This window comes from Lissotriton vulgaris, chromosome 5, assembly GCF_964263255.1.
Source record: "Lissotriton vulgaris chromosome 5, aLisVul1.2, whole genome shotgun sequence".
NCBI classification, from domain to species: Eukaryota; Metazoa; Chordata; class Amphibia; order Caudata; family Salamandridae; genus Lissotriton; species Lissotriton vulgaris.
In genome coordinates this window covers 1,940,733,492-1,940,760,044 of record NC_141693.1, presented here as the reverse complement: position 1 = coordinate 1,940,760,044, position 26,553 = coordinate 1,940,733,492, and the positions used below count along the sequence as shown (strand labels likewise).

The 26,553-nt window shown below is 46.5% G+C and overlaps 1 protein-coding gene across 2 annotated transcripts in view; it reads left to right on the top strand.

The window, feature by feature from the left end:
- The window catches only part of LOC147717815 (uncharacterized), a 304,391-nt gene that overhangs the window by 224,599 nt on the left and 53,239 nt on the right, over positions 1 to 26,553 (top strand). For both annotated transcript variants that reach the window (XM_086924601.1, XM_086924600.1), the window contains exon 16: positions 18,626 to 18,678. In XM_086924601.1, coding sequence (XP_086780727.1) covers positions 18,626 to 18,678 — 53 coding nt within the window. The remainder of the gene's footprint in view (positions 1 to 18,625; positions 18,679 to 26,553) is intronic.

Here is a 26,553-nt window from a genome sequence, read left to right as displayed (position 1 = left end):
CGGGGGGAAATGAGCTCTGTTTTGGAGGTGTTGAGTATGGTTCTCAGTTAACCAATTTTGCGTAAACGTAAGTACAGAGTTAAGTGAGATGACGCTTTCCGGGGATGAAATTTTCAGATAAAGTTGCGTGTCGTCGGCATTCATGTGGTAGAGAATGTTCATGGAGTTTAGTGCGTTAACTAGAGGTTCCAAGAAGAGGTTGAAGAGAATTGGTGAAAGGGCGGATCCTTGGGGGACCCCTATGAGTACTGGAGAGGGCTGAGAGAGAGAATTATTTGCCTTGACTCTTTGTATTCGATGCCGAAGGAAGGATGAAAACCATAGACGCACCCGATCCGAGAAACCCATTCTGTTTTGTAGGATGGGTAGGAGGATGTCATGATTAACCGTGTCGAAAGCTGAAGAAGGGTCAAGGAGGATCAGTAGGCAGGATTCATTTTTGTCTAGTATTTTCAAAATGTCATCCATAACGAGTGTGAAGGCCGATTCGGTGCTGTGTCTCTTCTGAAAACCAGATTCATGTTGGTCAAGAAGTTGGTAAGTCTCTATGTGAGCACAGAGTTGGGATTGCACACATTTTTCAAGAAGTTTAGCTAGAGTGGGGATGTTGGAGATAGGACGGAAATTAATTGAGATCAGATTCGTTAGCATTGGTTTTTTTTTTAGAATGGGTGAGACCTGGGATGCTTTTAGACAGTCAGAGATCGAGCCATGATATAAAGAAGCATTTACAATCCTAGTCCAGGCGGGGATGAGAGCGCTCTTGATTTTCTTGAAGATGGCCAGAGGCAACGGGTCACTGAAGTGGCTAGACGGGTTAATAATGGTAACATGTGCTGCTATTGTGAGGGAGTGAGAGTAACATGTAGTACTTGGGCTAGTTGTTAAAGAGAACAATGCACTGAAAATGGAAATGTTTTGTTAAGGTAATGTAAATCTACTTGAAAAATACATTTACTTAAATTTCTATTTCCTAGTGTAGGAATAGAACCGGCAATTGAATTGTTTTATGTCACTTTCACTAAAAGAGGAAAAGGTGTACAAGGAAGCATTGTTCTTGGCTATCATGAGGGTCGTTCAAGTGATGAGGCAGCAATAGAGGAAGGCAATATCGCCTTCTTAGAGGCTAGGTAATAGTAATGAGTTGTGATTTCTCCGTGAAAAAGACTGCAAATTCCTCACAGGAGTGTGGGTAGCCACAATGATCAGGAAGGATAGGACCGTTAGCTGATTGCTGTTTGACGAGTTTGAAGAGTTTCCTGGGACGGTTTGCTGCTTGGCCTAGTTGTAGTCTGAAATAGTCAGACTTAGCACTCTTGACTTGTTTATGTAGGGACTCCTGACCTCCCTCATGAGTTTTAGTTGGTCCGAAGAGGGATTGGATCGCCAGGAGCGTTCAACAGATCTAAGGTTGCGACGTTCCGAGTTTAAACTCTCATTGTACCAAGGTTTGGACATTTTTGATGCCTCATTTTTAGGCTGGAATGGAGCAGCGTCATTCATGATGACGGCCATTGTCGAGTTGTAGGAGACTGTGGGAGTTTGCACATCAACCGAGTCAGCTTGGGAGGAGAGGACAGATTTACATTGGGCAGCTAGATTGTCAAGGTTTATTGAACTGAGATCCCTTTTCCATATCTTTGATTTGAGAGGTCGATCCTTCTTCGAAACCATCTACCTGTTGATATAAAAGAGGATGCTGTGATGGTCCGACCAATCACACCGGGTTGTAAATTCTAAGGAGATGGTCTGTTCTTTGGAGATGATGAAGTCTAGAATTTCACCTTTAATGTGGGTTGATTGGTCACAGTGCTGAATCAAATCATGATCATTTAAAAAGTGTTTAAGGCAGGATACCGCAGGGTCAATGTGGTTGTACCAATGCAGGTTGAAGTCCCCAAGGAAGATTTGTGACAAATCAGAGTCGACATTGCTAGCGATGATATCAGTAAATTGCTCAATGAAAGGAAGATTGTCCCCCGGTGGGTGGTAAAAGGTGTGTAGTTTACAGATCGGTAGGTTCCTACTTGCAAAACTAAGACAGAGGTATTCACAAGAAGATGGGGGGGACGACGACTCCAAGTGCGAAATTGAGAGAGTACTCCTGTAAATACAGGCTAGACCCCCACCCAGCTTCAGAATTCTGTCAGGCCTGATTATATCATGAGTGGGAGGTACTAGGAGATCTGGAATCGGATTGGAGGCTGGATGTAGCCAAGTCTCAGTGAGAATGATAATATCTAAGTCATTGTGTTGGATGAGGTCAAAGATATCTGAGGCGTGTTTTCTGGCTGATCTGCAGTTTAATCATGCACATTTGAGATGTGGGGGATTTACAGGGGAAGGGGTCTGGGTGACTTTCACCCTGGTCAGGTTGTCAGAGTTGCTAGATCTCAGATTGCAGGGAGGGACTCTATTTGTGTTGGAGAGGATGGAGTGTATAGGGCTCGGCGGGGTCAGGCTAGAGTTGGTCTGTGAAGAGCAAGAGTTGAGATGATCTTGGAGATCAGTAGACGCCAAGAGGGACTCATTGCTTCTGGGGCAAGGGGTGGAGTTTGGCGAGGGAATCTGTTCAAAAGGGAGGGGGCTAACAAATAATCTATGTGTTCCATGTCCCCAGTGGCGCCTCTGGGCCAATTTAAAGACGGAACATGTTGAAGAGATCACTTGAGAGGGCTTTTAGGTTGTGTATCTCAGCCGTAAGACGGAGCAGTTGTAGAGACATATCATCTAGGCGACATGCTAGGTCTGAATTATGGGCGAGGGAAGTAGGGTGTGCCTGAGAGGCAAGTGGCGTCGGAGGGACTTGGTGAGTGTCCGAGGGGACCACGTTGGTGGTGATAAGTTCCAGGATAGGAGACTGATCGGAGAGTACTAGAGGACATTTTGATGGTGAAGTTGGAACCATGGCAATGGGGGGGGAGGCAATTGTGCAGCGGGTTGGGTAGAACCAGGCCTGTGAAGTCCACAGTGGTGGTGAGAAATTCCTGGATAGGAGACTGATCGGAGAGTACTAGAAGGCCTTTTGTTGGCGAGGTTGGAGTCTTGGCAATAAGTTATCCTTATTTTATCTCTTCCCTCAGGGAGGAAGGAAGAATACTTATGATTTCAATGAAGATTCCCATGAGAGAGAACTAGGATTTTCAGGGGATCTCAATCGGTTATTATAAGCACTGAATATTTTAGCTAGCTAATCCCCAAAGAAATCCATGAGGGAAGAAACAAAAACAAGTACTATAACTAAGCAAATAGATTTCTTAGAGAGGCTGGTCCGACTTGGGCCTCTGGCCTTGTATCCAAATGAAGACAGTAGTGTCTTGTAAAAGTGTGACCAGCTCTCCAAGTTGCAGCTTTGCAAATCTCAGTAATTGGAATTTTTCTAATTAATGAAGCAGTAGCTGAGTTATCTTTGTTGGAATGGGTTTTAGGTTTCCTTAGTAAGACTTTGTTGGCTTTCTGATAACAAAGAATTATACAGAGGATAATTTACCTAGACAAGGATTGCTTCAAAGTGGCACATCTTGTTCATAAAGGGCCACAGTTCTCAAAAAGTAGTTTTGACTTCATCAAAGATTTCACCTTATCTAGATAAAATTTCATCGCCCCCCCTAACATTGAGAGTATGGAGAAATTGCCCTGCAGAAGAGAAAGTTTGAAAAGAAGGTAGGTAAGTCAATAGTCTGATTGATATGAGAATCTGGAACTATTTAAGGAAGGAATTTAAGAAGGGTCCTTATCTACCCTTTTAATACAAAATACTGTGAAAGGTTCATGGGTATGTATTTCGCTAACTCTACGTGCAGAGGTGATAACAGTAAAGAGGAAGGCTTCCAAGATAGTTATTGAAGAGAAGCTTTGTGTATGGGTTCAAAGAGAGGACCCATAAGATAAGGGGAGAAAGGAAAAAATGTAACTCCCATTGAAAAGAATTTCTCCTGAGAGGAGGATAGCTTTTTTTAATGCCCTCCAGGAAATCCTTAACCATAGGCATTCTAAACAAGCATTTGCAATGCAATAGGTCTCGCATTTGCGAGAGTTTAAGCTATTAGCATTGCAAATGACAATGCCTTTTATTTGTTTTAAAAACCAAAACAAAGCGAATAGCTCAAACTCGCGTAAATGCAAGACCTATTGCATTGCAAATGCTTGTTTTAAATCCTGCGATGAATACTTTCAAATGGCGCCTCATTCTTTTCTTCAAGGAGTCTGCAGTTTCTTTTTTATCAGGAGCTAAAAGGTATTTCAACGTGTGGCGCGGTCTGTGTGAAGCGTGCAGCAGTTTGGGATTAACCCTTGCAGCACCCCCACCCAGGAATGACAGCAATGCAGGAATGTGTATCTAGAGACAGCTCCAGATGGCAGGGATTTGCATGTGACGTTTGACCTCTCCTCCGTACCCCACAGGTCGAGCAATTCACAAACGTTTTCGGAGACAGTGTGACTATCAAACGTAAGGGGTTGCTAAAACCCTTCTCGCCCCCAACACACACAAACACCCACAATGAAAGGCCAGCACCAAAGTGCAAGCAGGCGCTGCAAAGCCTCGCGCTGGGAGCAGCTGCACCCCAACATAAGACATACTTCTCAGCCAACACACACATACGTACACACACACACATATGTACATACACACATACACGTACACACACACATACACGTAGACACACACACACCCACACACGCACACACACACACACACACACACACACCCACACACACACCCACACACACACACACTGGTTCAGTTTTCCAGGCTATTTTGGGCTGTGGTACAGTCCAGAAAAAATTTCCTGTAGTTGGCCTATACTTGGTCGTATGGGGCAGTGAAAATAAATACATTGGCTGCTTTGGGCTACTAGCCACCATATTAGGAACGGTGTAAGGGAGGCTTGTTGCGTCACTAAGCAGGGTGTTTAGGCTGGCATGCCCATCCCTTTCTTTAGTAGGGCTAAAGGGTGTTTCAGTGGCAAGGCAGCAGGTATGTGACAGCTGCGCAAAGGGAGAATGTGTAATACTGATGAGCAGGTGCCAGGCTCTTGGGAGAGAGGCTTTTCATGGTTTCAAGTAGTTGTATCATTGTTGCAGTGGGACAGTCAGTTTCAAAGCAGAGGGGGCACTAAGTTGATACTTGCAGGAGGCAGAAAGTTTCACAACATTACAGTTTTAGGACTAAACTTGGTTCAGGATGTAGAGTTACAGTAGAGTTACAGAATTTTCAGTTGAGCTGTGGGCGTTTGGAGGAGGGAATATATATACGTAGTATATGTATATGGACGCGCACCCGTTGCATTGAAGCAGCCTTTTTCACACATACGAAGTGTCAGTCAGTGGACTGTGCTGTTGCCTATAGCCCAAACAACATTTTCCACTTCTGAATAAACCTCTACTTTTTTTTCTGTAATGATCGACCATTTAGTCATTGTCGACCATTGCAACAAATTTTGGCACTGTTTGGCAATTTTCAAAACAGCTGTAATTACCATGTAACAAAATATTTCTACTGTTAAGCACTTTAGCACCCTTGGGTAATATCCATACACAAATAGATATGAAGCATTAGCGATTAGAACTGCAGTTACATATAAATGAAGGTGCAGAAAAATGTAAACAAGTATTGTCCTTTGTGTACTTCGCAACTGCGGTTTGAAAAAGCATCTTAAAAAATCTTCTATTTCAATAGTCTATCATGAGAACTTTCAACCATTAGTATAACTTTTTTTTTTTACAGCTAATTCTATCCTGCTTGTGCTTAAATAATATTTTGACTGAAAGAAACACAGGCAAATTATCTTCGGGTTTTTCTCAAGCACAATCTCCGCCTCTTTTGTTATTCGTATCTGGGCTGTCGGGACACCAGAAAGGCTTCCTTTCACATGCAAATGTGATACATGGGGAACACTAATTTCAGCGCTTGCTTTCATCCTGACACAGTACACACTGATGTCACGTGGCTCAGCTGATCAATACCCACTTGCCTCTCAGCAGGATTTGCAACATGCAGCGGTGCTGATAGCATTAGGGTAACCCAAGTCTAAGCGTAGCTTTCTCTTTGAAAATGCACAGAGGGTCCTGAAAATTTGCGGGTGAGGAAAACCCGTAATTCATTAGCCACAGAACAATTTACCCCATTTCCGTTTCACCTAAGTACATCCGTTTACTTTAAGATGAATAACAAAGCGTTGTTTGTTATCTGATCTGGGAAGTCAGAAGTGATTGAAGTTTTTTTGATTTCAGCAGATGAAAAAAATGTCACTGGTTTTGTCATTTCACTTCTAACTAATGCTTCATGCTTTAAGACCCCTGCAAAACTGAAGAATGCAATTTATTTCGATGTACTAATATAAAAGCAAGCACGCCACCTAGTGTCGACCAACTTCAAGTTTATTATGACAGTAAGAATTCCATCTGTTTCACTACATATTTATTCGGTGTGCCTACTTACATGAAACAAGAGGTGCAGCCGCGAGACACGCTCTGTGGTTGGGGAGGGACATTGAATCGAGGCACGGCCCTTTGGGCGAGCGAGAGGAATGCCAGAGGGCGCCTCTGCTCGTGCATGTGCGCGTAACCGCATGCTTCATGCCAGCAAAAAGCGTGTGGTAGGACTTTTCAAAGCCCACTACTAAATGTCTCGCAGAGTAGCGCATGCGAGAACTAAAAAGGACATTTGTGAAGGACATTTTCGATCAGCCGTGATTGCTGCAAGATGCACTCTAATTGATGAAAATTAATTTGCTTTAGTCACGTATGAAAGAACCTCCCTTTCTTGGCAAATTAGAGGACTGAAATTGCTCTGAGCACAGCAGATGCAGAATCTCTTCATTTGAAAGAATGGAAAGTTGTAGTGGACAGTGTTTTTGACTTCTCTCAAAACATCCATGCACTCCTGAGAGAGGTTGAAGTGATAATATTGTTTGGCTTCAGGCGCCAAGCTGCCACGGCTGGCGTTTTGCATTATGGCCTCCAAAATTCTGAACAAGGTGCGGTGGGCACCGCAGCCTCCTGTGTGGATGCTATGAGAGGTGGAGATCGGTGAACCACCACTGTAGGGCTACTCCGGAGCAATGAGAATCATTCTAGTCTTTGATTGAGACCAATTGATGATCACTGTTTGTTGGCAGTAGGGGAATTGGAGGGAAGGCATAAAGAATGCTGCCTGACCAGTTTATTCAAAGGTCATCCCAAACATGCCTGGTTGGTAAAACCTCAAGGCAAAGATAGGGCATTTTTGGTTTCCTCCGTCTGTGAAAAGATCTTTTGGAGGACAATCTCTGTCACAAAAGATGCAGTGAAGGATGGAGTCATTTGAGAATTAGGGCTTGATTTAGATTTTGGGGGTACTCCCTCCGTCCCTCTGTGGTGATGGTTTTACGTACTCCCATCGAGTCAACAGAGACCCGCCTGCTGTATTTAGATGTGTGCTGGTCGAACCGCAGTCTGTCAATGCAGCGGATTCCTCTGCTGGCTGCCAGCAGTCCACTGATGTTAGGCTGGCGAGTTTGCACCAAGCCTTTTTAGATCTCCCCATTGTGCTGGCATTGTCGTGGTGGTGGTTTTCTGGCAGAGAGAGTCTCTGGTGGAGTGGAGACTGGTAAGTAGTACTTACTAATGTATCAATACATGCGTTAGGTTTGCTTCTAATGCATTTGTAGGTAATGTGTTATGACCCTTTTCCCATGCCACACAAACAACATACACACACCATTGAATACACACTTACAGGCACCACAAGCACAACACTCCCAAGCACAACCACCACAATATTGTTTTAAAGCATCAATACAGGTGTGTTCATTTTACCTTGATAAGTTGTAAAAACAACACTACTGCTTTAGACATACGAAAAAATTGCATGTAAGAGCAATGCAAATACACACGAGGGTACAGCAATTGTCAACACATGATTCATAATTAAGACAAATAGCTTAACTTAGATCCCGGTGACAATCCAGTCGTTTTGTGTTGTGGTGAAGTCGGCGCAGCAAAGGAGGGATCTATATGATGAGGTTGAAGACGGAAACGAAAGTGGAAAACAGTAAAAAAGGTACAATTACGCCAGCCTAAAGTAGGAGGCAATCCCTCCACAGTGAAAAAGCATATAAGTATAGCCCTCACTCGCATCAAAAACACCTCCATCACATCGGTCAAATTCTCAGTAGGCTGAAAGCATGCAGCAATCAAGGCCCTCCTCAAAAATCTAACCTGGACCAAATGAGCAACTTCTGGCCGATCCCCCTGCTCCCTACCCAGTCAAAGTGATAGAGAAGACCATCAACAAGCAACTCACATCCCACCTTGAACACCACTGACTGGACAACACTCAATGAGGATTCAGAGAGAAAACAGCATCGAAACAGCACTCCTTGCAACTACCAGTGACATCCGGACTATTCTAGATCAAGGAGAAACAGCGGCCCTCATCACTGCTCGACCTCTCCATGGCATTCAACACAGTTTCCCGAAATACACGCAACAGAAGACTCCACGAGATTGCCATCCAAGGAACCTTATTCAAATCGATCTGTTCCTCACTCATGGGAAGAATTGGAATTGTCAGACTGGCACCCTTCACATCAGACAACAAGAACCTGATCTGTGCACCCTGGCAACCGCCTCGTTCTTTGACTACTGGAAACACGCTGAGATCAACCTCCGCCTGAAGAAACCCTCGGCGGACTCCACCGACCTCAAAAACTACAGACCCATCTCCCTGCTCCAGTTTCCAGCATAAGTAATCAAGAAAGCCATCAACTGCCAACTCGCCACTTTCTCGACTCCTCGCAATCCGGCTTTAGAAAAAAACACAGTACGGAAACCGCCCTCCTCACTGCAACAGACGACATCCACACCCAACTTGACAAAGGAGAAACAGCAGCCCTCATCCCCCTCGACCTCACAGCGGCGGTTGACACAGTCCTCACCGCACCCTAATACGCAGACTCCTTGACGCAGGGATCAAGGCCCTCGACTGGATCAGCTCCTTCCTCTCTGACAGAACGCAGCTGGTCAGACTCCCCCCTTTCCTCTCGGACCCCACACCCATCACCTGCGGAGTCCCCCAGGGGTCCTCCCTCAGCCCTACGCTCTTCAATGTCTACATGGCTCCGCTCGCCCCCATCTTCAAAACCTATGGACATCAACATTGTGTCATACGCAGGCAACACCCAACTCATCCTCTCCCTATCCAACGAACCCAAACTCCGCCAGACACAACTTTCAAGAAGACATGGAAGCTGTCGCCAAATGGATGAAAAACAGCTGCCTACAACTAAACACCAACAAAACGGAAGTACTCATCATGGGCCCAAACCCTGACACTTGAAACGACACCTGTTGGCCCCTGCCCTCGGAAGCCCACCACCCCCATGGACCACGCACGCAACCTGGGAATCATTCTGGACACAGAGCTCAAAATGGACCACCAGATCAACACTGTCTTGTCCTCCTGCTTCCACACCCTCTGCCTCCTATGTAGGACCTTCAAATGGATCCCCTCCAACACAGAAAGACCGTCACTCACGTCCTGGTTACCAGAAGACTCGACTATGGCAACGCACTCTATGCCAGAATAAACAAAAACCTCACCCGCAAGCTACAGAACATCCAAAATGCAGCCGGAAGACTGGTCCTCAACCTGCCAAGACACTGCCACATCTCCCAGCACCTGCCCACACTCCACTGGCTCCCCATCAAAGCTAGAGTCACCTTCAAGATGCTCACCCATGCTCACAAGGCCCCCCACGACACTGGACCAGCATACCTGAACAGCTGACTCAAATTCCACGCAACCCTAAGGACCCTACGATCAGCCCAGATCTCCTAGGTCACAGTCCCAGCACCAGAAACACCAGATCGGGAGGCCGCTCCTTCTCCTTCCTCACAGCCAGAGCCTGGAACGGCCTTCCGCTCCACCACAGACAGACAACATTGCTCCCCATCTTCGCAAGAAACCTCAAAACCTGGCTCTTCGACAGACACTCTAGATGGACTGGAACCTGCGAACCGCCCCCAGCGCCTTGAGACCCTTACGGGTGAGTAGTCCCACTTAACAAACACGTTGATTGATTGATTGTGCAGTCCACCAGGGACAATCCCTGAGCCTCACCCTGTTCAATGTCTATATGGCACCACTCGCCAACATCATCCGAACCCAGGGCATCAATATAATCTCCTATGCTGACGGCACACAACTTATCCTCTCCCTGATGGACAAGATCACTTCCACCAGAACAAACTTCACCAACTTACAGTGGCTTAACGCTGCCTTGTAAATAAGGCACCCTTTCATGCTGTACTTAGCATGAAGAAGGAGGGCAATGGGTGTTGCAGTGGACGTTTTTGACGTTGCCCCCCTATTTACAAGGCAGGGTAAATATGAGGCAGCGCCAAAATTAAGACCAGGTAAAACCTAGGAGCAGTTTTACAAGCCCCTTGCCATGTCAGTTCGTCACTTTTTGTGCTCCATATTTACAAGGACAGGAAAAGCCACCCTGTATGGCTTTTCCTGTCCTTGTAAATATGGCCCCTTTACACCCAGCACTTTGCATGAAAGGGGCTTTCCATGGGTGTTGCTGTGGGTGTTCCCACGCAACACCATGGAACCAGACACATTTCCAGATTTACAAGAAGTTGTAAACCTGGAAATACGTCAGTTTGCTACGCCACCCTGGGGTGGCGAAGCCAGGAGGAATGAGGTTTTTTCCTCTTTGAATGCGTGCTGCATTTATAGCACACATTGAAAGAGGAAAATGCCTGTAGTGATTGTTTTTGTGTAGGAAGGTGCCCCTTTCTGCACAAAAATAATCTCCCCATGGCACAGGCATCCTTGCACCATGGTATAAAGGTGCCTGCAGCGGCGCATGGCAGCTGGGAGAGCACAGGAATACAACATATAATTGTAGATATGTTACATTCCTGTGCTCTGAAAGTGCTGCAGCATGGCGCAGCCAAAAGGCTTGCGGTGCCGCGATTCGGCACTTTCTTGTAGATCTGCCCCTTTGTCTTAAACAGGCAAAACGAGGAGAAATGCTTTATTTCTCCTCGTTCTTGCTGTGTTCATGTGTGCTGGGTTGTGCAGTACACATAAAAACAGTACAAGGCAATTGATTGTTAATGTGCAGGAAGAGACTCCTTCTGCACATAAACAATCTTTTTTTTCTAAATTACATTTTGTAACTGCTATGGGTGCTGCATTAAGCAGCATACATAGAAGTGACAAAACACCATTTAATGATTGTTTATGTGAAGGAAGGGACCCCTTCCTGCATATAAACAATTTTCCCCTCAACGCAGACACCCTTGGCCTATGATGCAGTGGTGCTTGCATTGGCGCTAGGCTGGTAAATTTAGCACCAGCGCAGGGGGAAAAGCAGGGCACCTGCACTCCACCATTAACTACGACAAATGCCAACACTGCAGCAAGCAACCTCCACCAATGGATCCCCAACTGGGCCAACACACTTGCCTCCTTCCAGAACTCCACAAGACAACACAACAAGAAAGCAAACTGTTTCACCAGGGCACTCCAAGAATCCAAGCGCTCCTGCCGACGACTGGAAAAAATTTGAAGAAACAGCAAAACTTCAGAAGCACGCTCCGCCTACAAAACAGCCACCACGGCACACCACCAACTCATCAAATCCACAAAGAAGAACTTCCTCCACGACAGAATCCTCTCAAATTCCCACAACTCCAAGGAACTCTTTGCCATCTTACAGGAATTTGCCAAACCAACCAGTGAAACAACGGGCGTCCCTCCCTCCCAAGACCTCTGCAACTGACTCAGCTCTATCTTTCACCTCAAGATCAAGACGCTCTACAACAACTTCGACGACCAAGGCCTCTGCACCGCCCCTACCCCTTCCCTCTGCGACGCCACAGAACAGACCCTACTCACCTGGACCCCACTCTCAACTGAAGTCACCCTAAAAACCATGAAGAACATTCACTCCAGAGCACCTTCTCACCTCTGCCCACCCCACATCTTCCACAGGGCCATCAAAGCAATCACACCCAAGCTACGTCGAACTATCAACTTCTCCCTCGAAACAGCATCAATCCCCAACAACTGGAAATGCTCTGAAGTCAACCCACTCCAGAAGAAACCCTCCGCAGACCTGATGCACCTCAAGAACTTCCTGTCCATCTCATTGTTTCATTTAGCAGCCAAGGTCATCAAAAAGAGTGTCAACGCCCTGCTAGCTCACTTCATCGAAGCCAACAACATCCTAGACACCTCACAAGCCGGATTCTGCAGCAACCACAGTACTGAGACCGCCCTCCTTGCCGCCACAGACGATACCCGCACCATCCTCGACCAAAACCAAACAGCGGCCCTCATCCTTCTGGACCTATCAGCAGCCTTCAACACAGTCTCCAACCACACACTAGCCACATTCAAGGAAAGGCCCTAGACTGGTTACCCTCGATCCTCACAGGCAGAACACACAGTGATAGGATGCGGAGTAGCCCAAGGATCATCCCTCAGCCTCAACATCTACATGGCCCCCCTCCCAACTATCGTCAGAAACCACCGGCTCAACATTGACTCCTACACCGACGACACCCAGCTCATCCTCTCCCTCATCAAGGAACTCGACATCACCAGGTACAACTTCCATGAAGGGATGAAAGCTGTCGCAACCTGGATGAAGCCCAGCTGCATGAAACTCGACTCAGAGAAAACAGAGGTCCTCATCCACGGCTCCACCCCAACTGCTTGAGACAACACCTCGTAGCCGCCCGCCCTCGGAGACCTACTCACCCCGACAGACCATGCATGCAACCTCGACATCATACTGGACTCTTCGCTCACTATTAATCGCCAGATCAATGCAGTCTCCTCTACATGCTTAAACACCTTCTGCATACTACGTAAGACATTCAAGTGCATCCCCCGGACTCCAGGAAAAACGGTCCTCACACATTTGTCACCAATAGACTGGACTACACCAACGCAATCTACGTAGAATCAAAAGAAATCCTCCTCAAACTCCAGACTGTCCAGAATGCCAAAGCCACACTAATCCTCGACATCCCTCAGCACAACCACATCACCCAACATCTCCACGACCTCCACTGGCTCCCCCTCTAAAGAAGAATACCCTTTAAGCTGCGCATGTATGCCTACAAAGCCCTCCACAACATCAGACCCCAAAACCTCAATGACAGCCTCTCCTTCCATGCCCCCAAGAGAAACCTCTGCTCAGCTGACATCTCCCTTCTACAGGTCCAGAGCAAGTGGAAGGTCCTTCTCTTACTTCGCGGCCAAGACCAGGAAATACCTCCCCCTTCAACTCCGGCGAAGCCCGACACTGCACCAATTCAGGAAGGACCTCAAGACCTGGCTCTTCAAAGGACCAAATGGTCCTGCTCACATCCACACCCCAGCACCTTGAGACCCAAACGGGTGAGTAGCGTGCTCTACAGAACTGTGATTGAGAGCTGCACCATATTGTGGTAAACATGGTGCAGCTCTGCATTTCAGAAGTGGCAGGGCATGTATTAGGACAAGGAGGCTAACGCCACGCTCCACCACATTTTTGTAAATATGCCCCTAAGTGGGAGCTAAATTGAGAGCAAACCACCAATGCAACTATGCATCACCTTGCCGGGCTAGGGACACATGGTAAGGTGGCATTTAGTGTTGCATCCCCTCTAAGGGCCCTGGAAGTGTATTGTTCAACCTGGAATAGGATTTTCATCATCATGTAGAAGATAGCATAGTAGTGTCTAATGTGTTTTGTTATCTTCCTTATTTCTGTTCTCTATAGCCTTCATAAGGGTGTGTATAGATTTTAGATTGGAAAGTATGACCCAATGCCTCATAAGAAGGAACAGGTGATGTGAGATTAGCTAGCATCCACGCCTGTGGTAACTCCTCCATGGCCAGCAGCACTGTGCCGTCTGTGGAGAAGTGTGGTAGCTGCAAGCTCTCTCACAGTCTTTTTAGTCATTATGTTTTTTAAAGAGCCGCTTGTATTTAACAATGTGTGGGTAAAAGGTCTAAGGGGGCATTTTCCCCACTTATCCTTGGACAAAGATGCAAGAAGCAGTGGAATTTTATCCCTTTGCGTAAGGTGAGGGAAAATTGCATGTACAGTCCCCCACACTTTACCAATGCAGTGGCAGTATATTTTAGCCCTTGCTCTTGGGAAAGCTGTAGAAGGTTTTAGTAGACAGACCCCTCCACAGATAGTCAATGCAGGAGGAAAGCATCACAGTGGGGCAGCAATGCAATCTTGAATTGTCTGGATCAGTGACAGAACATCGGAAACACAAATATTGTGTGGACAGAATATTGGGTCAAAAAAATTGAGTACAAGAATATCAAGAAGGTAAGTGCAAATAGGTAGGTATAAATATACTATTCTTAACTCCAGATCTACGAATCTTGAAGATATATAAATCCTCAAGGTACATATATGTGGAGATATGTATAGGTAAACTTTACTTACCCAAAGAAGATGACCTTCACAATATTCTTGTCTTCGATATTTTTGACATGATATTCTGCCTTACGATATCTGGGTTTCCAATATTTTGGCCAAACACTGTCTTCCTGCCTCCTGACATGGTAGGAGGGTATGGATGCACTTTACAAGTTACATGTCATATACAAGACAACTGAAGCAATGATAGGTCCCCAAAAGAGTATTACATGGCATCTACCCAGGAGAGAGAGGGGGGAGCAGACCATTTGAGGAGCTGTCCAACCACCTAAGCAGTCAAGTATGGCATAACCCAACAGTTGAGTGGGGAGGGGTTCTTTGAAGGACACATGAAGGAAGAAGTTAGAGATTAAATCCCCAGTCCAGCTGTGGCAGCTATGCTTACAGCTGTGTTAGGAGCTGTTGTCATTTTTGTGGGACACACTATACTTGCAACGTTTGTTGCAGCTATGCTCACTACAGTGGTGGTGGCTGAGTTGGCAAGTGTTGCTTATGCAGTCTATGTTGGGAAGAAAGCTATTCTGGTTGTTATTTTAGATTATGTTATGTAGATTTTAGAGCGCACTATCACCTGGGAGGGTATACTGGCACTGAGCAGGTGTGAGTCTAGTAAAACCCATGGTCTAGTGGGACTACTCCCAAGGCCAGGTCTTCAGTTTCTTGCGAAATCAAGAAGTGAGGAAAAGACTCTTTTGTATAGTGGCAGGTCATTCCACGCTTTACGGGCGATGCAGGAAAAGGTTTGACTGCCAGATCTGGAACTCTCTGGGCGTAGAATGTATGCAAGTAGGCACCTGGACGAGCAGAGGTGTCTGTAAGGTTTGTGAAAATGACGTGATTGTTGGGGTATGCTGGGCCAGTGTTATGCAGAGACTTGAAAGTGTGGGTGAGGAGTTTGAATTCTGCACATTTGTCTACCAAGAGCCAGTGGAGCTCCGTTAGGTGTGGTGTGGGAGATTATGAGTGAGTCTGGCTGTAGAGTCTGTAATGTTCTTTAGCCTTCTGATGAGTTATTTTGTGGAGCTCAGCATAGAGGGTGTTCTCATAGTCCAGCTTGCTTGTAACTAGGGCGTGCTACCTCAGAGTCGCATCCCAGTCCATAGTTTTTATTGCACAACATGCCACCGTATTTTAGACCCAGGAACATGCTAATTAGCCGTGATCCTGCTCCAAAAGGAACAGTGCAGTCTGAATTGCCAAGCCACATACTCTCTGAATATGAGAAATAGGAAGCCAAGACCTCCAATGGGGCAGCCGTGGCTGTGGTGAAAGCTGTTGTCGTACTGGTCCATGCTATAGTTGTGGTTGCTGATGCCAAGGTAGCAGTAAACTGAGGTTACTGTAAGGGGAATAACTAAGTGAAAAACACATAACTTTCTTTATGGGCACCCTGCGGGTATCCGGTTGAAAATGAGAGCACAGCTAAGCTTAACATAAGCAAACAGAAAAGTCATACAAAAAAAGTCCAATATTATTTATGCAGAAACAATCAATCCTATGCTATGTTTTTAATATTGACAATTGAGGGCTACTGTGACTCAGAAAATGTCATAACTTGACACGTGTGACACACCCAACACTGTGCCGATTTATAAATATAACAAATACCGAAAGACAACAAACAAAAAACTTCTTTTGACTTCTTGTTATAAAAGGTAGCTAGGAAAAGAGGACTTTAGAAAAAGAGAGTTGCTTTCAAATAGTAAAAAGTCACAACCACAGATAATTCGACCCTATAAACAAAGCAATTTGCACAAGGTCTTAATCAGGGTGTAGGGTCAAAGATTTTCTAAACAGTGCTCTGCAGGGCGCCTGGTGAATTCGTACCAGAGGGCCAGCCTTACCTAATGTACTTTCTCACTGATGCAATAATTTGTCCTTGTTTTGGCTTTCCACCACTGTTCCTAGGAAATACATCCCCATGACATATCTTAACTTTACCAATTACAGCAACAATGTTTCCATTCCTTCAGAGTCACTTACAACAGTCTCGGGACAAGGAAGACATGACAAACACACACACTAACCCAAAACAGTATTATTGTAGTTTTGAACCTACATGCCTTCGAAGAAAACCCCAGCAACCCCAGAAGATGTTCACCAATGGTTTTTAATCTATTGTAAAGCAAAATGTGTTTCCTCACACACAATGGCTAAAAAGACACGCTGCCCACACAAGGTAGGAGTTCACACTCATTGACTCCACACCACCTCTGTCTCATTTAGTGTCCGTGAGGTGACGGCTATCTCCCTTTCATGCAGCCTTGATTTCTGTGAAAAGACAGCCAAAGCCATAGGAAGAGCATCCATAATACAGTGTTTGGTTTATTACCAAATGCTTACAGAAGCCACAACTAGTGGTTGATGACAACATGGCCTGAAACTGAGGACTGGCCTTGGGAGTACGATTTGGGAATGTGCTAATGAGAAGACACCATTATCACCAACACTCTTTCTTACACCTAAATCTATTCCACTACTGGTTTTGGCATCCAGATTGTGCCTTTGAAACAATTTGATGGATTCCCCCTCTCCGAGTCCCTTCAAAGACTTGAACACCGTTTCAAATGATCATGTTATAATTGAATCAATGTCCTACTCAAATTAAATATCAAAGATAAGACGATCTTTGAATGTGGCGCCCTCAGTGTCTCAGAGGAAAAAGATAAATGAAAAATGAACAGTTGTCCATATTGTTATGTATGTCTCAGTGAAAACAAAGCACTGGTCAAATCACTTTATTTGATTAAAATAAATCATTATAACACATACAGTATATCAGCCTTAAAAAAAATCAGAGAACAATTATAATTATTTATCAGGAGGAATGGAAAACTCCCGCTAAAAACCATGACATATAACAAGAAACTGTATGTCTGTCTAGAAATTGTAGGTAAAGTAAAGCCGGTCTTGCTTGTGTAAAACCCAGTGGCCGCAGTAAAGGGCGCATGTATTTAGATCTAAGATTATTAAAAATGGACCAAATAAAAACGATGTGTAAAGTGTCAAGTACAGTAACATTATCACAGGTACAAGTGACAGCCTCTGAGGGACTGCGCCATCTGACTAATAAGTGCGGGAACAGATTTAGTCAGAAGTACATCAAAAGACGCCTGGGAAAACCGACATATCCAACGTTCGGTATAGTTCTATTCGCATGATAGTTTGACCACCATATAATGCAGACAGGCTTTTTTAGACAGAGACCCCAATGCCCTTCTTTGCTGCATATACCGTTGACAAGACTCCTTGACCCAGCTTACATCAGATTTCAAGATTGTCTCTGGATGACAGAACAACTCTGGCCTCCCTGGGACCCCGTAGAGTATCTTTGATGTACTGTATCCACAGAATTAAATACCCATAATGCATCTCCAAGCAGTGAACCTCCAGGATCTATGGAACTCCCACCCCTCCCCCAATGCCCCTCCTCAACCCAGTGAATTGCGACCCGTTCCGGGTGAGTAGCTTGCGCTATACAAACCCCGATTGATTGATTGATTGAGTCCTTCCAAATTGCTCTGTTAAATTCCAGATCTCTTTTTAACCAGAAAGACATCCATAAAAGAACAGAGCGGATTTGAATAGTAACTGAAATAAAGCCCACACCCAGGTCATCATGGACAACTTCTGCTTGAGCCAACTGTGGTAACCTCAGGATCCTCATGAGAAATGTATTCTCTACCATCTGAACTGGCTTGCAAGGCTGGTATCCCAAATCTCTGCACTAAATGATATTGTGAGACACACTGTAAAGAGCCAGAATGCATTTGACATGTGGAAGTCCCAGCCTTCTCGCAAAAGCATCAATGCCATGGGTCACTCTGTTAAAAGATTGGACCTGAGCCCTAATTAGTGGGTCCCATAGGTTTTCCAACTGGAAGCCCCTTTTTGCAATGTTCCCCCAATAAGCAAGCCTATTTATTTATTTTTTTACTAACTTACGAATGTCCGTGTCCTTAGAAGGAAAAACCATGAAAGGAGAGCGATATTATTCAAGAATCTTAGCTTAGCTTAGCTAACACTTAGCTTTCCTCTCAACTTCTATTTTGCCAGGTTTACCCTTTGGCACTACTGAAGAGAATTCAAACCACTGATGTGTTCACAGAAGAGAAATGTTTATAGAGGTCTACCTAATAAACTCACTAACATCTGATCATTCCTTGTCCCACCAGTAACTGAATGCGACTCCCTGCGGCACTTGCTGGATGTCTTTGTTCCTGATCAGGTAAGTGGTGTCAGCATGGTGTTTTCATACTGATGGGTTTGAATGGGCTGAGGGGCACATATATGGGTTAAAGTGCACATAGAAGGTACTGGGAAACCGCTTCACAGACAGTGCCCCATGGTGGCCATGTAATGTTTATTTTCAAGTTATGTAATCAACTAGTTGCTTCACATCACCTGATTCTATCTTAATTTTTAGCAGCAGAGGCACTGGTACTGTGTGCCACGCTCTTTTACTGGGGTAAATACATAAATAGGTATGTGTTTCACTCCCATGAGAAACATTAGGCGGTTCTTTTTATGGTCTGGCTTGACAGTGCAGCTGTCGCCAGACAAATATGTAAGAATCACCACACGAGAACGTTGGTGCGGCTCGCATAATGGGAAGAAAACAAGTTACTTACCTGTAACTTTAGTTCCCCAGTATTGGTAACTTTCATAGATTCCCATGCTTTGTATCATTCCCCGTCGTCGGAATGGGAGTCTCGGTAACAAAAATACCATAGCTGTAGGTACAAAAGACAATGGAAAAAGGCCTAGGCCTCATTACCTTTTGTAGCATATCACCCTCTTTGTGTAAAAGAGACCAAACTTTTGGCCTCAGCCAATCAGAAGTGCCTCACCACTTAGAACCTTCCTGAAGGAACCTCAGAGCCTCAGATTTTCGTAGCCGTTGTGTACTGAGACACCATCTGTGCTGTAGGCTGAGCTTTCCCCGGGGAGGTGGGTGGGCGCATGGGAATCTATGAAAGTTACCAATACTGGGGAACTAAAGTTACAGGTAAGTAACTTGTTTTCTTACCCCAGTATTGGAACTTTCATAGATTCCCATGCTTTGTATCAGAGTAGCAAGCAGTAGCAAGATAATCACATTTTGCATCATAAATAATAGCAGTAGACAACATGACATTAGATACAAAATGTGAAAAAATGGAAGGTGGGAAGATAGGAAAGCTCACCATTAGTGGAAGAGGTTCCTCAGGACAGCCTGTCCAACTGCTGCATCCTCCTGCTGCAGAGATTCCAAGCAGTAGTGCTTGGTAAAAGTGTGGACGCTGCTCCAGGTTGCAGCTCTGCAGATGTCCTTAATTTGCACCCCTGCGAAGAGTGCTGTGGAGGAAGCCACAGATCTTGTGGAATGCGCTCTTATCTGTCCAGTCAGAGGCTTACCAGCAGCCTTGTGACAATGTAATATAGCACTTGTGATCCACCTTGAAACACCCTGTTTGGAGAGTGGAAGGCCTTTACTTGGTCCCCCGAAGGCCACAAACAGTTGGGTAGATTTCCGAAAATCCTTAGTACGCTGTAAGTAAAACTTCAAGCATCGCTGTACATCCAGTGAATGCAAGGCTTTTTCCGCCGGTGTGGAAGGCTGAGGAAAAAACGTTTTCAGAATGACCGGTTCATTCAAATGGAAGTCCGAGGGGACCTTTGGCATGAACCTAGGGTTAGTCCTCATGATGACAGTGTTCCTTTTGAATTGGAGGAAAGGTTCCTGAATGGTCAAGGCCTGTAACTCCCCTACACGCCGAGCCGACGTGAGAGCGAGGAGAAGAGCCAATTTCCACGAAAGGTATTTGATGTCAGAACGATGGACTGGTTCGAATGGGCCCTTCATGAGTTGAGAAAGGACCAGATTTAAATGCCACGTTGGTGGAGGTGGTCTCACCGGTGGATAGACCCTGAACAGACCTTTAAGAAACTGTTTGATTATCCTTGAAGACCATAATGAAGGTCCAGATTCCGTCCTCCTGAATCGTGACAAAGCAGCCAAATGGACTTTAATTGATGAGTGGGCCAGACCAGACTTGGCCAAGGACAGTAGGTATGGGAGGACCTGATGAGGTTTGGAATTGAATGGATCAATGTGTTGCTGTCGACACCAACAACAGAATCTTTTCCACTTAAGGCGGTAAGTTTTGTTAGTGGAAGGGGCCCTTGCTTGGGACAAAACCTCCCTAACTTCCTTAGACAATGGCAGGTTCATAAATTCTCGCTGCTCAGGAGCCATGCAGTCAGGTGTAACGACTGAGGGTCTGGATGTAGAATCTGTCCTTCGGACATCGTGAGAAGGTCCGGCAGAATTTGGAGAGGTACAGGAGGAGCGATCGACAGCAGATGGAGCTCCGTGAACCAGAACTGCCTCGGCCAAGCCGGGGCTATCAGGATCATCCTGCACGGTTCCATCTTGAATTTCTTGATTAGTCGTGGTATTAGAGGAATGGGAGGAAAAGCGTAGACAAATGTCTTCGACCAGGGTATCAAAAGGGCATTTCCCAGAGAATTTGGATGGGGAAGCCTGCTTGCGTAAGACCGGCATTTGTTGTTGGTCGGGGTGGCAAACAGGTCGATGTCCGGTTTTCCCCACCGGCTGAAGATTTGTTCCAAAACGTCTTGATTCAATTCCCATTCGTGGGTGACCGAGGATGACCTGCTCAGTTTGTCGGCGTTTTCGTTGAGGACGCCCGGCAAGTGTTCCGCCATCAGAGACATGTTGTGTCGAATAGCCCATTCCCAAATCTGCTGGGCTTCTTGTGACAATGGGCGCGATCTGGTCCCCCCTTCCTTGTTCACATAGTGCATGGCCGTGGTGTTGTCCGTCCTTATAAGCACTTGTGAACCCTCCAGGAGAGGAAGAAACGATTGCAGAGCCAGACGTATCGCCCTGAGTTCTAACAGGTTGATGTGGAGGCATTTCTCCTGGGGTGACCAATGACCACTGACATGAAGGTCCTGCAGCACTGCTCCCCAGCCTTCCAACGACGCATCCGTCGTTATCACTTGTGGAGACGGGTCGCTTGCGAAGGATAGGCCTTGGGACAAGTTGTCTAGGTCTGTCCACCATAGGGCCGCATTCTTCATTTCCGGAGTGATCGCCACTGTGTCGTCGAAGGAACCGTGGACTTGCCGCCATTGATTGTCCAGTTGTTCCTGCAAGGGACGCATCCTCAGTCTGCAATGGGGAACCAGCGGAATGCACGACGATATTACTCCCAGCAGAGACTTGTAGCGGCGAACTGAAAGAGACTTTTTTGATTGTAAGTCTTGGGCCATCGTCTGTAACTTGTGCCTCCTTTCCAGAGTGGGAAAAGCTCGTGAAAGCTTTGAGTCCAAGATGGCTCCCAGAAACCGGGCTCTTCTGGACGGGATCTGGCAAGATTTCTCGTCGTTTAGAGTGAGACCCAGGTTTCGGAATAAATTGGTACACGCTTGAACCGCCTGTAGTGCTGCCTCTCTGGACGGAGCCTTCAGCAGCCAGTCGTCCAGATAGGGGAAGACTTGAAACTTGTGCCTCCGCAGGAAAGCCGCTACTGGAGCCAGCACTTTCGTGAATATCCTTGGGGCTGAACGGAGTCCAAAGGGTAAAACCCTGAATTGGTAATGGCTCTTGGCTACTGTGAATCGCAGAAACCTTCTGTGTGCTGGGTGAATCGGAACATGAAAATAGGCATCTTCGAGATCGAGTGTGGCCATGTAATCTCCTGGGTTGATTAGTTTCAAGATGTCCTGGAGGGACACCATCCTGAAGGATAGAGAGATGAGATAGGTGTTTAGCCCCCTGAGGTCTAAAATGGGGCGCCACTTGTCGAGCGTTTTCTTCACCAGGAAGAACCTGGAATAAAATCCCTGGTTTCTCTGGTTCGATGGAACTGGCTCTATCGCCCCTTTTCGGAGCATTTGTTGAACCTCGAGCCGAAGGAGACGCTGGTGTTTTGAAGGAGTGGCTGCCGGGGGCTTGGGTGGCGGAACTTGAGTGAACTCTAAGGTATGCCCTTTCCGAATGATGTTGAGCACCCAACGGTCCGATGTTATGAGGGACCAGTTGTGAAGGTATTTGTTGACCCTGCCTCCAACTGCTGATTTCCTGGAGGAGGGTCCAGTAGGAAGAGCCAGGAGGCCGCTATTGGCGCTTGGACGAGTCCCGTCCTCGCGCACCTTGCTTTCCTTTACTGTAAGGCCTGGAGTAGTTGGTAGACTGGCCTTGCCGCTGTTGGTAAGATTGGCGGTGCTGTTGGGAACCGGATCCTGTGTTGGAATACCGTTGGTGTTGGAAGGATCCTCTATACGTACCACCCCTGCCTCTGGCTCCCTTGAAGGGGGACTTCCTGTACTGAAGTGTTCCTAAAGACCTAGCGGTCTCAGTGTCCTTTTTAATATCTTGAAGGGTGTCGTCAATAAGTTTGCCGAATAGAGCCTCACCATCAAAGGGAAGATCCAACACTTTGTTCTGGACCTCTGGTCGGAACCAAGTAGCTTTAAGCCACCCTTGGCGACGGAGCACTGCCGCTCCAGCTAGTGAACGAAATGCCGTAGTCGCAATATCCATTGCACAATCGATTATTTCCATCGACGTCGCTTCCCCCTCTTTCAAAACTTTCTTTGCCTCCGACATTGATTCAGGAGGTAACTGGTCAAGGTACGGGGAGACATCGCACCAGAGTTGACGGTCGTACCTTCCCAGGATGGCTAAGGCATTAGCCGCTCTCACCAGCAAACTCGCCATCGCTGAGAATCTTTTCCCCACATTATCTAGCCTCCGTCCTTCCTTGTCTGGAGGAGTTGTCAGCGGTGCTGAAGGGTTGCGCGATTTCCTCTGCGCTGCCTGTGAGATTACAGAGTCTGGTTTCGGATGACCTGTCAAGGCCGCTGGGGCATCATCGGTTGCTCTATATTTCTTTTCCAGACGCGGTAGCACCGGCACCACCGTCGCCGGGTGTGTCATGGTCTTTAGGCCCTCTTTCCATACATGATCCACAATCGGAATAGATCTGGCATTTTTCTGGAAAGGTTCCTTAAAGTCATATAAGAAGCAATCCGTGGTGACTTTAGGCATTTCTAACTTAAATCTTGCCGCCGCCCTCTCCATTAGCTGATGGAAACCTCCAATATCCACCGGCGGGGAGTCCGCCGGGTCCGGATTTGGCGATGCGGGATTGTCAATAATGTACTCATCATATTCCGTGTCAGGAATAGAGACGTGGTCCGAATGTTGATCCTCATCCGAGGATTCATCAACCTCATGCGATCTTGGTACCCCAAAGGAATCCTGAGGGACGGCTGTTTGAGGCTGCGGAGAGGTTGGAGCCGAGAGCGTAGGTGGCACCACTGACGCCTGAGTCGTGGAAGGCGTAGCAGGTGTTGACGTTGTTGGCAAAGGTCCACTGGCCTTAGACTTATAGTCCTGCAGCATCCTATGTAGATCCTGTAGGAAAGATGTTGGCACTGAAACCATTCCCTGGTCCGAGTGCCGTTGTTGATGTTGACCATGACCATGATCATGCTCCTCGTGGGTGTATTCGCCCTCTGAGTCGGTGTCCTGGCATTTGACAAATAGTTGCGAAGGACTATTGGCATAACTATATGCATCTTGGTCATCTTCCTCTGATTGACCCTCTTGCAAGAGCATTGTTGGTAGCAGAGGGGACACTGCCCTTGGAGAAGTCATCTCCGGTGTAATCCGCGTCACAGAAATGGTGATACGCTTTTCCGTGGCCAAGATCGTGGGTTCCGTCGTCGACGGTTGTACATACGCCGTCGAGATAGGCGTCGTGGACGTTGTCGTCGACGAGACTGTGGACACACCAGCCGTCGTCATAGTCATCGTAGTGGTCGTCGACGCTCTCGTCGACGAGACCATCGTCGACGACACCGTCGTCATTGTCGTCGACGGGACTCTCGTCGTCGACACTGTCGTCGTCGCCCTCGTTGGTATCATCGTCGACGGGTTCTTCGTCGACGGGGCCTTCGTCGACGGGGCCTTCGTCGACGGGGCCTTCGTCGTCGACTGGATCTTGGGCGTCGACGGGGCTCTCGTCGACGGCTCCTTCGTCGACGGCTCCTTCGTCGACGGCTCCTTCGTCGACACTTGTGTAGCCGGTGCCTTCGTCGACGGCGCCTTCTCCGCCGTCGACGGTCTCGTCGCCGACGGACCTCCAGTTGACGGAGCCTTAGATGACTTAGTCGACGGGCCTCCCGCTGTCGACGTCTTCGTCGTCGAGGACCTAGAAGTCCTCTCAGAAGACTGGCTTTGAGGCGTTTTGAAGGCTGTGGAAGTCTTCGCCCAGTAGAGTGCGTAGAAGGTCCATCCCTCTCCTTTACACTTCCGTGAGGAGATTTGCTGGGACCTTGGCTCTCAGACTCACTGGGGGTCTTTTTTGAGGCCTTAGAAGATCGACTGACAGAAGAAGAAGGGGAACCCCTACCCCTTTTCACTGACCTTCTAGTAGAAGTCATCGATCCAGCATCTTCACTGTCACTGGAGACAGTATCCTTCCTCGATTTAAGCTTTTGCAGCCATGTCAGGAGCCTACCCTCACAGTCCCGGAGGGTTTTGGCAGAAAAAGAGCGACAGATTGCACATTTATCCACCAGATGGTCAGGATAGAGGCAATAGATGCAGTCCTCATGCTTGTCCTCCACAAACAGCCTTTTCTTGCCACAGGAGGAACAAGGCTTGAAAAGTGCTTTTTTCTTCACAATCTCCGACATACTGGCAGGCAGCAACAATCCTGAGAAGAATCCAAAAGATCCTGAAGAAAAAACTGAGAAAAAACCTGATGAAATCCTGTAGAAGTGTAGAAGTTGAGCAGAGCTCAATGGAGACTCCCTAGCACAACGTGCGGTAGAAAATCTGAGGCTCTGAGGTTCCTTCAGGAAGGTTCTAAGTGGTGAGGCACTTCTGATTGGCTGAGGCCAAAAGTTTGGTCTCTTTTACACAAAGAGGGTGATATGCTACAAAAGGTAATGAGGCCTAGGCCTTTTTCCATTGTCTTTTGTACCTACAGCTATGGTATTTTTGTTACCGAGACTCCCATTCCGACGACGGGGAATGATACAAAGCATGGGAATCTATGAAAGTTCCAATACTGGGGTAACCAGGATTAAGCTCTCTTGTTCTGCTAATTACATGATTTTCTGATCACATATGTACATCCACCTGAAAATGAGTGTGCTTCAGCGGCAGGGCTGATTGGCTATTCCTTAAGATTTTGATGTTCTCCTTTTGTAGTTCTTTGCTTCTCTTTACATTTCAATATTTCTTAAGATTAAACTTCAGCTGTCCAAGCAATGCTAAAGGGTCAATTGATTGCTGCTCATTTTATCTGCAGTGCACAGCATTGCAGATGGCCACTTCCTCTAAACCAGGAGACTATTATGGAATGCTGATGTCCACAGTGCATCACTGCTTTACCATTACAAGATGGCCAACACGTTGGTTCTAAATGGGGTGCTATAAATCAATGCTAGGCTAATCATAATACCTCTGCAAGACACTCCCTGCTATGATTAATTTTGTTATGGCAAACCTACATCGGCCAGGTTTAGATTTTTAAAAATTTTTTATTTCTATTCTTTTAATTTATTGTGGTATTTTTTTAGCTTGTGTGTGTTTTATTGTGGTTGTGTCAGAGGGAGAATTCAAGAATGAGTCAGTGGAAGAATGAATGAATACAAGAGTGCAAGGATGAGAGACAGAGTACATGCATGATGCCTTACTGAGTGCCTAAACCCATTAGTGACAAAAAAGGCACTTTAATTCATAAGCCATATCAATTGGCGTTGCCAGTGCTTGTTGGTGGTAGGAAGTCTACTCTGACCTTCTGGAAGTGTTTGTGAGTTACACAATATTACAAAGACGCCTGGAACTGGAAGGGTAAGAGAGAAGGCGGGAGAGACCACAGGAATACGGTGGCATGTTATAAGGGAGATAAAGTAACTTACGGGAACTATAACACATCTTCCCCCCCATGAAACAATGTAAAAGAGGTTATAACATTATTGCATAATGCAGTTTTTATGCCATTGGGGTGAAACAGTAGGTCTTCTGGTACTGCTCCTGGAAGGTGTGATGGGAACTTCAGGGCCCCACCGGTGA